We start from the raw sequence: 12,874 nt of genomic DNA on the forward strand, positions 1-12,874 counted from the left end.
TGCAGAGATCTATTGCAGAAGGTAGTGTGGCTAATCTCCTGATGAAAGGCTAGCTACTAGCTTATGTGTTTGTTCAGAGAGTAAACACCAGAGGTGAATCATTTGTCAGGAGACTACCGGGACAACAGGGGAGTCTGTCTCTAGTCCGCGTATGTTTGCGTGTCTGCACAGAGGTATGTGAGTCGGGAACAACATGGCAGATGAGATGCAGAGTTGCTATACTGAGCTGTCGCCAGCAGTCTATGGTCATAGCATGGTGACTGTATAAACAAAACAAAAACACATACATATACACAGACATGAGCAGGGGGTATTCATGTAACCCTATTTGCCATCTGTTTGCTCATTCTATATAACGGTTTCAGTGTCCCTCAATTAAAAACACAAATAGGCTCCTTGCTAATACAGACACATTATGTCAGTGCTGCACTTGATTCAGATAGCTCCCCGCTATCTCCACAAGTATACCGAATGAGCAGATGTTTTATGCCATGTGCCGTGCTGGCAAATAATGTTTGTATCAAGGGGGCAATGATGAAGATGATTATTAGGTGGCTGGATTACAGTTAGTTGCCAGGGAGAGACATGGCCTTGATGAGCAGCTGACAGCTGCCATAGGTGCTGAAAGGCATGAAGAGTTTGACTGACATTTAGGACTCACACTGAACACAGGCTCAGGAGTGGGGATAGACGGGATTGGCAAAGGAGGCACAGGGTGATGAGTAATCTTTATGAGGCAGGTTGTATATGTTTGCTGTATGTGAGTTCCTGATGGCATCCAGGACATGAGCTGGCATGGTAAACCATGGGCAGCAGTGTTAGTGATTCAGAAGATCATATGTTTCTTGTAAATCATGATGACAAACTGCACTCTAGATATAGCAGACCCTTTGTAACTGTACCCTGTCAAAGGGGTCTTAAGGAGCTGCTTTAGTAAAGCCTTCAGATCAAGGTGGAGTGAGCAAAGGGGGGTGGGGGGTGGGCGCAATGAGAGAGCAGTGATCTCTCAGATGAAAGAAGGAATGAGGGGAGATAGGAAGGTATATGGTGGTGCATGGCGAAGCAGCCACAGACTTAACCTCTCCCACCAAGCCAAAGGGATCAACTGCCAAGCAGCTGAGTATCAGTGTGAGGTCCAGGATGGAGAGAAGGGAAAAGGAATGAAGGGACGATGAAGGAGAAACGATGCCTAGCCAGGGAACTACAAGACAAGGAAGGTGATGTAAAGAGATGGGCCGAGAATGGGAATGATATAAAAGAGAGAAAAATCTCAGAGAGAGGAAAAGCTGCACCACATCAGCTTGTGATGCCTGTTGTTCATTATGCAGAAGTGCTTTTCACCATGACTATCATTCTGAGGGGAAAGCTGTGATGTGACAGCATAGCTACAGCTGCAGCCCCAGATGAAAAAAAAAGAGGAAATAAATAGGAGAGGAAGTTAAAAGTGAGAGAAAATAACAGACTGGGACAATAAACAAGCAGGAGTTAGGGAGGGAGTGAAAAGACAAGAGGGAGAGCGGTAAAAGAGAGGAAGAGGAAGAGGAAGAGAACAAGGGATGCATATCAGCCTAGTCTTGCTGCAGCAGCTGTGACGTTGGTCAATGCAGTGCGACGGAGCCTGTGATGTCACTAATGCAGCACGCCACCAAGGTTATTCTGAATAAGCCACCGCTTAACACCTCACACCATCGCACAACGCAGGGACACATGGGGCTCAAACCCCCCCTTCATCTTTTCCTGCTCTCCTCTCCTTCCCCTCCAAGTCTCCTCTCCTCTCCCACTTTCCCAAGATGCACTGGGGCTGTCAGAGCCAGACACTAATCCATGCCCTTGACGAATGCATCTTATAATAAGTAGTGGCAGGCAATTTTAGGCATTTCTACACTGTAAATAGTGCTGCATGAGAGAGGGAGACAGATAGAGAGAGGGGAGAAGGTTGCTGAGAGAGAGAGACAGGCAGAGAAAGAAAGAGGCACAGAGAGAAAGATCAAATGGGACGACTGAATGATGGCAAAATGATGCGTGAAATGAGGGGAGCATGGGGTGGGAGCAGGAAGGCTGGATCCTTTGAAGACAAATACATTGATCAGGACATTACATGGTAAGCCCCAGTCGCTGTCTCTGACCTAAGCATCCCAGTCAAGTCACAGATGGCAGATAAAGACGGAGAAATGTCAACATCAAGGGCAAAATAATCTTTCTTTCTCAAGACAGAGCCCTGAACTGGAAAAATGAGGTGGGGATTGCAGCACAGGATTCTTCGAAGTGTTTCGTACTGTATTATTTTCATCCATAAAATATTTATCCTGATTTGACATTATGTAAAAAAGAACTGTGTGGGTGGGGAGTCATTCTATGGCAATATGGAGGACAGTTTTTCTCCAGCCGAGCTTAGTGGGACAGCACAAACTACATTCAGTCTGACATTGCTGATATACTGCAGCATGTGCTTTTTTTACTTGTGCACACTGGAAGTGAAAGTGACAATGACAGCAGAGTGTGTATATGTATGTCTTTTATCTGTCAGGAGCCAGGACATAAGCCAGGGCTGCTGTAGGTGTCATCTGTTGTTACCTCTCACACATGTGCACAAATAAACATGACGTGCTTGGGGGGCAACCAAATGCTTATGAAATATCAACCTGTGCTTATTGTTCTGACTTTAGTTTAGATAATTTTGGAAAATTATACATGTTTTTACATCTCACACTGATTGCTTTTTGTCTGAACTCTTTTATTGCATGTTAACTAGATATTTTGAAATCAAAAAATGTTGCAGTTAGCAAAAGTTATCTTAATCTGTCTGTGGTTTTAATGCTGTCCTCTTGGTCAGGTCTCTCTTGAAAGAAATGCTCTTAAAGAGATTTTTACCTGGTTAAATGATAGGAAACTGAAACTGAGCAAGTTGTCACTTGCCCAATGATTCATAGTGTTAATGGCACCGCGAGGAGGAGAGATTGTTTTTTCTCAGGTTGTCAGAAAATGGCAGCTATCAGAAATGATTCTTTGAGAGGTAAAGTTTAGCCGACTGCTATATACAGTATTTATCACCCAACTCTGCTTTTAAGTCAAAAATGCTTTGCCTTGCATGCCAGCACACAGTATTGTTTTTGTTATATTTTAGGCTAGATATTATAGCAAAAATATATATCCTGGAAATATTAGATGCTTCTCTTGTAACTTTGCTCCATGTCTTTTCCTTTTAGCACTCATTAGAACAATAACATTTTAACCATTCAGTTAAATATTTGAATTCTTCAAATTCTTTACAGATTTACTGTATATCCTAACTTTATCCAACAGGACATGTCTTTACTGGAGAAGCCTCTACTTGATAGCTAGCTGTGGGGCTTAAAGTATTTCATCATATAAACATCTCTGTCTTACTGTTTCCTGTGCGTATGAAGACATACAGCAGAGAACACTGCAAAGAGTAGGCTCAAGATTACAGCCCTGCAGCTCTCTGGCCACATGGAAACCATGATTGTAGACCTGAAGAGTATATATAGCACCGGTCCACTCCTTAATGTTGTGTATTGTGGATGGATGTACGCCCTGGCTCTCAAGCCTGCACCACTGAATAAGGAGAATCACAGCCAAATAATACACTGCACACTTGACATTTGGCGCTGATGTTGTCTTGTGTCTGTCCTACTCGTCCACAGCAAGAATAAAAGACTGAGAATGGGTTGGCACCACTACACATTAAATACTTCCATATGATTTTTGTTTTTGTTAATTTGTCATCAGCCATGTATGCAAGTTGCCCATGGGTATAACGTGTCATTAAACTCCCATTATGAGTTTAGATATAAACTACACCATATGGGCAAACTGCTGTTAAAATTAATTGATAGAATTATACAAAAGGATGAAGAAACAGAACTTGAAGTAAATTCAAAAGAGATTCTTACCTCATGACATGCTAGTGTGAAATTAACTTTAAACATGCTCAAGATCTTAATCAAGCTTTATCAGTGTGGATGGGCAGGAGTCTCTTAGAAAATAGAAAAAGTAATATTTCTTTTTTTTTTTTTCTCTCTCTCTCTCTCTCTCTCTCTCTCTCTCTCTCTCTCTCTCTCTCTCTCTGCCTTTGCAGCAGCTCTTGAGGCTATGTGCTGCAGTGATTATTGCTTCTGCTAACTCTAAACTGTAAAGTGAAACAAATTAAATTCCAACGGGGTCGCAACTGCCAAAACACAGCCCAAACAAATGTACCACATCCTCTGTGTCAATACCCGGTCTTGGGAGAGAAAACAGGATAGAAAGCCCTCCAGCACATTTCTAAAGAAAATGTGTATAAGGTGAAAGGTGTGCAGTATGTGTATAAACAGCAAGATACCGCATATTTAATGCCACATGGGAAATGGAGGCATCACGAGAGATGGAGGGAGGACAATACTGTGGTGTTGTTATGTTCCTGTACCTCTGAGTTGAAGCGGATCTGGCAGACGTTACAAGAGATGACTGGCCGCTTGGTCTTGATCAGTGGGACGCCAAAGGTGTGGTTGATCACAGCCTTCTGCACCGGGTCCATCTGATAGAGAAAGTGACAGGGGGAGAGACGGACAGACAGAGAGAGAGGGGGGAGAAAAAGAGAAATCTGTGAGCTATAATTCATACTTAGTTACTACTACTACTACAGTTCTGTGCTCCAGATGTCCCGTTGATACAAGTCAACAGGCCAGTCCATCATTATGATGTAAGGGGTGAATGTTCTATGCCCTCTACCTCGGATGGTAGAGGCCACTATGGAATAGAGAGGCCCACAGTTTTTATACCCAAGAAACTAAACCTAAAACTCTAGATGACCACATGAAGTGATTAATAAAGAACACAGAAAAGGGCTTTTACACTCTCTAGGGTGTTTATGTTCAGCACACAGTGGTCAATAGTGTTGACAGCATGTTGCTAGAACTGAAACACCTGTTGCATCCTACACAAGCTCAGGCTTCTGATCATGACCAGCTTGTAGCTTCATGCTGTCCCTGTGCTAATTGTTTCAGCTGGGACGTCCATCATCTATGTGGTGTTAAGCACCTCGTATAAATTTAACTGACTCACTTTAGCAGCTCTCCAACGTGTCGGCGGTTAAGCCACCCACTTAAACTCTGTCCTTGACACAAAAGACCCCGACTGTACTGATCTAAAAGGGCTTCATTGCAATTATTTATCTATGTTTGAAGCTGAATTTATCTAGCGATTATTGTTAATTGACCTTAGCATTAGTCTGGAGTCAATGGCTGATGTGGATTTCCACCACAGACAATTGTCTGGCACAATGTCTACAGCTAAAGCAGGCAATATTTATAAGATGATGTGGCACTGTATGGGTGCACAAAAGGAATGAAGAGAAACAAAAATCCTGGCCTGAAGAATAAAATGGATATGATGCTGTGTGCTTTGTGAGGGAATGTTCCAGAGAGTCCTCCAAGTCTGATGCAAGCCTGTTGGTTTGGAGAGCTCGACAGACTCTAAATTACTCAATTTGGCTCATCACTACGTTTAATTTGGCTAATCACCAAGCTTCCCCTTAAGTTATCTTGCACCCAGAGCCACAGTCTCATCTGATACACTAATGGCTCAGGGCTCAAGACTGAGGAGTGACAGAGAGAGAAAAGAGCAGTAAAATGAATATTCTCATAACTCAAGCACAGACAATTTGAATTTCTGCATTGTACTTGTTACTTGGCAACTCCAAAGAAACAGGGTAAACAGAGAAAGAAAGAAATGGGGAGGAGGCCCAAGACCCTTAGCTGGGTGACAGGACAGTGCAGAAACACACCATCTGGAGGAGCGAATGAGTGTGAGAGCGGGAGAGGAAGATGAATTGGGACAGATAGAAAAGAGGAGGGGGTGATGGGAAAAAACCCAGAAAGAGAGAGAGAGAGAGAGAGAGAGAGAGAGAGAGAGAGAGAGAGAGAGAGAGAGAGAGAGAGAGAGAAAGAGGCCCAGGCCGGACATCCTCACATTTCACATTCTTATCTCATTTGGCTCTCTTTCCCATACTCCACGTTCCATGACTCCCTCTATTTCTCTCCCCAGAAACAGCAGTATACTGCTGTTGCTATGAATTCAGATGGATGGATGGGGGGGGGGGGTAATGCATAGTCATTGATAACTGCAGTGACTATGCATTAAAAACAACAACACAATCAACTCTGTTTTTCAGTCATCTCTCAAAATCCTGCCCAATGGTACCTGCTCAATTTCCCCATCACAAGCTAATACAACAGAAGAGATGCGTGTTAATACTATATGTGGGTGTCAATGCCATGACCCATCATCATCATTCTGATGAAAGTTTAACAAGAGCCGAACAGGCTTGGTGGAGTTACTGTACAATGAATCACAAGCTTCTCCCCAGCCAGTCAGTTCCCTACACTGGGTGTGGGTCAGCTATGATCCATCCAGTTGATTCAGCTGTTAAAAACACCGTCCAGCTGCCAACAAGCCTTTTTGGACAGCAGCTCACATGGCCTCTTACCCAAATGCTCTCCAAAACATGTCCTCATGAAATGGGAGCAGAGCACTGTGATGTAACTGAAAAGGGATTTTCCAAAACTCACTTGATCGTTTTGACCAGTTTTTCTGGAAAATAAATTTCCTGCATTAGTATTTTATAATTAAATCGATTTAATATCTAAAATCTAATTAGTAAATAGTAAGTATGAGTATGGGGCTGTTTGAATGTGGTGACAGCTCTGGCAGATGTTAGTAAACCACAGAGACCACTGACTCTAGCATCACTCAGCGGTCATGTCAACAGCTCCACTGGGATTTCAGACCAACTCACCCTAATGCCTTTTGTTAACACAGAACTTGTTCTATGGAGAAACAACCCCAAAGAGCAACCAAGCATCTCCCTGGCACTGCACAGTGGCATACACCTCAACCCACCAACATCCTCTTCTGTGGTCTTTATTTTACTTTCTTTTTCTCTCACTCTCCCTTCTCCTGACTCAGGTTTTTCAATCTTTTATCCATTCTTTGTTTCTGTTTTCTTCTTCTAGTGTGTTTGATCAGTTCCCTGTGACAAAATGTTTGGAAGGGTTGAATTCCAGCAATGAGGAATGCACTGCTCTGTGACCCTTGGTGGGACCACTCTGGCAGTCACAGTAAAGTCTGCACTGTGCCAGATAAAAAAAAACAGCCTTTGAAGCTCTAAGTTCTACAGTTCTTTTGAGTTGTGCCCAGATTAAGTCACGGCTGGGTGAAAAACAAAAACAAGGCACGATGCTCCAAGCATTTAGGTACTCACCTTCTTCTCCTCTGTGTCTGTAGAAGCTTGGAGCAGCATTGGTCCTCCTGTGTGTGTGCTGCTGGCCGCAGTGTTTGTTTGAGTCTCAGCATGTGCGAGACTGAGAGTGTGTGGTGCACCTTCCTCACTCATTCAGCCTCCTAGTTTGTTGTCAATACTGAATACAAACTAACTCACACAAAAATAGGACTTGTGCCTAGTGATGCATTGGCAGCAAAGATTTTTGTTTTTCCTCTTTTGGCACACTCTCTGCTTCTCTTTGTAATGCTGTAAGAGAAGAAAGTAACTGTATGCTGTAAGGATTTTCTCAAATCTTTGACTTACTGTCTCTTTTTTTTTCACTGACACATCACCTTACAAGTGCCTGTCCCTTTTGTTTAGCCTCCCTCTGCTCTCTTCTCAGTTGCTTTCTCTCTCTGCCCCACACTTCCCTGTAGTGCGTTTCCCTCACTCCGCTTTCCAGTTTTCTCCTCCCCTTCTTGCTCGCTCTCTCTCTCTCTTCCGTCTTCATGCATACTCGATCTCTCCAGACTCAGGCAGGATTGTGTGTCCTACTCTCCTCCTGCTCAAATCCCCTCCCTCTTTCCCCCAAGTTCACACCATCTATCAAATGGTAGTATCAGCCACTGGAGCTTTTGCCAGACCCACCAATCCCCCGACCAAACCACACATGAATACACACAGAGACACAATACTCTTCCCCTCTAGACATATGTGATGCCTTTCAGCAAGACATCAATGCTCGTAAGATCTGATAAAGCCTCTCAAGGAACTGGACAAAACCTACTCTAAATGAAAAACATCAGTCAATTAATCTGTTGCTGGAAGTGTTGTTTAGGAAGGGAGTGAAAAAGAGATGAAAGGAGGGCAGACAGTAGGTGAGATTCAACAAGTCTGCATGCGGCTTTGCATGATTTGACACCTTCATCAAAAATTCCTGACTTTGCAGCCTGAGGAAGTCCATATCAGGGCAAGCAGCTCAGCTCGGATGTGTGTGAGCATGCGTCTATATCAGGACCAGCTGCTGCAGATAAATAGTTCAGCCTCGTCACTGTCTAGAGGCACATTGGGCGAGACAGGCAGGTAGAGGACAAATCACATTAAAGAACCATTAAAGCTGTATATGGCTTTAGGAAAGGCCATTCCTCCACTATGGGGCTAATAACCCTCAATGTGAGTCTCATTAAGACTGTACAAACTCAGTATAGATCACTTATTAAGAGAGAATGATAGAATAACTAGCTGACAGCTTAGTGCAGGGACATTTTTCAGTGTTATTGCTGCTATAATGCTGTGTCTTCATTTAAATATTGTGCATATCCATATTTATTACAGTGTGTTTTTGCAGGCATCTAAAACACGGGGAACTGTACTTTTAATGTGAAATAATCCTAGTTCACGCTCCAATTCATACAGTTATATGAAAAAGACGATATATATGATTGTTTCAACATGCTTCTCCCTAAAAGCCCAACCAGCCATAAAATATATTCAGTGATGTAAACAGAGCAGCAAACACTATTACTGTAGGTCCTTCTGTATAAATTAAATCAAGACTGAGCCTTCATAAGCAGCAAGTCCTATCTTCTTTTTGTATTTACGCATTTTTATGGCTTGAAAATACATCCTTCAGGGATTTCCCCTAGACATTTCAGTTACATATCAACTGTACTATCTGGGTGAATGTGTCAGTCATTCTCCATTTCATGCAATGCAGTAAAAGCATGTAAGTACTGTCCATGTGTATGTGCCAGTATGCAGTGGATGTGTAAGGTGAGAATGTCCTCCAAGCCTCTCCTATGGCCCCATCTCCTGGCCACACGGCTGTAAAACACCACTCAGCACTGGCTGGCAGTCATCAGCAGCAGCAGCTATTAACATTCACAGCACCCCTCTGGACCTTCAGACATAGTTAACGTTCTGAGGAGGAGGATGGGGAGCAGAGGGATGTTACAGAATGAGGGAGAGAGAGAGAGATTCGGAGGGAGTGTTCCAGAGGCAGTGAGACAGAATGAAGAAAGAGCAAGCGAGAAGAATTTCAGGACTGTGCCGGCAGACGCAAGAGTGGAAACTGAGTGCCTGCATCATCTCAGTATCACTATTAATCCATATCTGCTGGGTGCACTACAGTTTTAACATCAGTGAGAATGCTTCCACTTATGTCATGGCCCATGGAGAGCTATTAAAATGACTGTATCGTTAAAATGTGTTTAACAGCGTCTGGACTCATGTTACAATCCCTGTAGTACCATACGTGGCTGAAGCACACACCAGATATTTCCAATTACTGACAGGAGATTGCTGTGTCCCTTTGCAAACTGTAGTCAAATATACCAGGCTGACACATGCAAAGGATGTTGCAGACATGCTCTAAGAATAGCATTGTCCTACATACTGTACACACAAAGTTCACAGATTTTACATATTGCTGATGAGAATTGTGTTGACATTCCCAAGCGGAGTCTGGAGGAGCAGGCGGTACATTATGCTGAGCTGGTGAAATGCTAAATGTCTCTACGGTCTAATCTAAATGATAAGATGTTAGTCTGGGCCTGGGGAAACAGGAAGATCCCTCTCAGTTAAAATAAATACCACATCAAACAAAATGTGGTGTTTGAAGTGCACAGCTATAAAGATGGCCTTAGAACTGCTCTTTAATATCGTGCTTTGAATTAATGAATATGACAGAGTGTGTGCACATGAAATATAGTCTTAAGAATAACCTGCAGCCCTGGCTTACAATAAGGCATGTCTAACACAACATGCATTCTTCATGTGGGAATAGCAGCACCTTAAAGGCACACTTTAGCAAGCTAGCAAGCTTGCCATTGCTTGTGAATGCATTATGAAGTTAAATACACAGACATATAAAGTCTACCACATTTTGAGGAGAAACCTTGTGTGTTTCCAAATTACACTGGGTGAGTCAAAAGACTGCAGTATGTGAGTGTTTGTGTCTGCAGCAGCTCTCACCGTGTTGAAGTTGTGGAAGAGACTCATGCTGTGCGGAGGAGGGGCGGTCTCCATGGGGAACTGCAGGAAGGGCTTCATGTCCAGGTGGGGCTGGATCATAGTGGGGGTCCGCAAAAATGTCGGCACCGCCGCCCCAGCCCGGTTTATGCCTCCTGCACAGAGAAAGAGAGAGAAAAAGACAGAGATACATAAACATACAAGCCATATTCTCATATGTAGTATAAGTATTAAAACCATTTCCATGTTTGTTTTGACAATTGAGATAATTAATTGCATAAAATGGTTTTGATAATTAACTTAAATAAGATATAAAATAAAAATACAGAGACTGGGAGAAAAAAAACGAGAATTGCCTAGCTTATTACAGATTGCAGGCCTGTTTTCTGGAATGTGCCACTGAATTCCAAAAAGCACAATGAGCCATAATTGCACTGCAAAGCAATTATTTCTCTGCAGACAGAGCACATAACTGAAAAAAAACTCTGAGAAAAAGCAGCATTCGGGCCTTTAAGGACGCTCAAATTATTGCTTTGGACAGACGTTCTGGTTTTCCTGACAACTTGACAAGGCTGAAGCACCAAAGTGCAGCGGCACTGCTGTGCACAAATGCTGTGATGCTGAGGGTTTTGTGGGATTTGAAGAATTCACATCACCGAAGCATTTCATTATACCAAAAACATTCACATCAAATGAAGCAGGAATGCCATGGAGAAGAAAAGAATGCCACAGAAGCAGTGGGGATTCCTCTTATCCACCTGCCTGCCAGTCTCCTCTCTTCTCCTCCTCTCTCCTCTCCTGGGAGATATCTGCAGCTTGATGATAATGAGTTTCATCTCAGTGTGTGTTGCTTTATGTCATCCTGACTCTTGTACTAGAGTTGGATCACTTGGTTGTGTCTAATTATGGACTGACTGAATCAGAGACTCTGATGCCTCTACTCTCGTCTGACACATGCTCCCTGGCTTTCACTTTATCTCCAACATGCTGTTTGAGTAGATTTTCACAGGAGTTGAAAAACATTTGATGGCGTCATTTATGAACACCACTGTAAGGGTATCCTACACACACACACACACACACACACACACACACACACACACACACCTGTGCACTATGTCAATGTTTAATTCTCCTATAAAAGCACGCAAGGCTGTCATAATGATACACGGCTCCCTATTCTCGTCATTGCTCCCATCTGCCTTCTCTTCTTCTCCTCCTTATCCCCCCTTGTCTCCTCTTTAACCTCTGTCAAGGATGATAGTGATGGGCCCCACACAGCAAAACTCAGCCTCAGCAAGCTCTTAGATTAAGCCTCCTAATATCCGCAACTGGATTTCTGTGGCTTTTAAATTCCCCTGAGACTTAAAGCTTTGCTGCTCTCCTTTTGGGGATTTCTCTAAGCTACTCTCTTGCTCCGTTACTTGCTGTCCCTCGCTCTGCTTCCTACTGCTATTCGTTTCTACCTGCCTCCATGCTTTCACATGGTAATTTGTGCATTATTTGACACCTCTGCATTTTCATCAAGCTTTATGTCAACTGAATGTGATCAGAGGAAATAATATAGCTGCTGCATTAAAGGAATATGGTGTTAGCATATGCAGTCTCCAAAGTTTGGATTAGAGAGAGTGGGAGAGAAAGAGATAGAGGCAGAGAGATTGACTTTGTCAGACTGAGTGAAAGTGCTGTCTCAGCTGTAGCCCAGCTGCCTTCTGCTGTGCATCTGTAGGCCTCGAGGTGAAGAAGACTGCATCATTACATCTAGTTGGGCATGTAAGTTTCTTCCATTGAACAAACCACAAATATACACATGCACAAACGTATGAATGCACAAACCTATGCTCCCACACACAACTATTCTCACACAACAAGTTTGTGGCCTCTGTTGCTTGTTTTCCAGCTGGTGGATTGTCTCATCATCTCACGCTGACTCAGCACTGTTTATAGAAAAACATTGTTTGTATGTTTCAGTATAAATACTGGGAAGTAATGTGTATTGTTCCAAATTAGAAAGTGTCACACTTTCTTTTTAAGTATGCGCAGTCACAAATTTCTCAGAAGTACAAACATCCAGTTTCCTCAGCCAGTCTGTTAAGCTCAGCTCCTCCTAGATACTGTTTGTTGTGATGAGAGAGGATGGGAGGTCCTGTAGCTGCATTCTCCTCCACCTCTACCTCAGTGACTGATGAAGGCAGCTCCTCCTCTGGGGCACCACCACTCTGCACCACTAACAACATGACTAATACACTGCCTCTTGACTGCATTTATCATGACACTATACCGCATGTTGATACATGGCCTGTGTTTGTGTCTGTGACTCTTTGTACAAGCATCTGTGTGTGTGTGTGTGTGTGTGTGTGTGTGTGTGTGTGTGTGTGTGTGTGTGTGTGTGTGTGTGTGTTTTTGCTTGGAAGGAGCGACAGTCAGTTAGTTGAAGTTGCACAGTAGTAATGTTTGTGGCTCCCCAGTGAGTCTGCACTTGAACGTGAAGACTGTTACTGGCAGTGGGTCAGCCAGCCTCTGGCAGGCAGACAAACAGAGGGATTGGCTGACCCGGGAACAGAACTCATCTCTGCACCAGCAGCAGGAAGAGCTGAAATCTGAAAAAGTGAATGGAGTCGAGGACCAGAAAGGAGAGAGAGG

At 43.4% G+C, this 12,874-nt stretch overlaps 1 protein-coding gene across 4 annotated transcripts in view; it reads right to left on the reverse strand.

The window, feature by feature from the left end:
- znf385a (zinc finger protein 385A) overlaps window positions 1–12,874 on the reverse strand; it is a 62,414-nt gene that overhangs the window by 16,280 nt on the left and 33,260 nt on the right. For 3 of the 4 annotated variants that reach the window (XM_051425482.1, XM_051425484.1, XM_051425486.1), the window contains exons 2-3: window positions 10,235–10,386; window positions 4,427–4,537 (exon numbers count right to left, since the gene is read on the reverse strand). In XM_051425482.1, coding sequence (XP_051281442.1) covers window positions 4,427–4,537; window positions 10,235–10,386 — 263 coding nt within the window. Of the gene's footprint in view, window positions 1–4,426; window positions 4,538–7,261; window positions 7,762–10,234; window positions 10,387–12,874 lie in introns of those variants that run through there. The other variant, XM_051425485.1, reaches the window with a different exon arrangement.

This window comes from Dicentrarchus labrax, unplaced genomic scaffold (genome assembly GCF_905237075.1).
Source record: "Dicentrarchus labrax unplaced genomic scaffold, dlabrax2021, whole genome shotgun sequence".
NCBI classification, from domain to species: Eukaryota; Metazoa; Chordata; class Actinopteri; family Moronidae; genus Dicentrarchus; species Dicentrarchus labrax.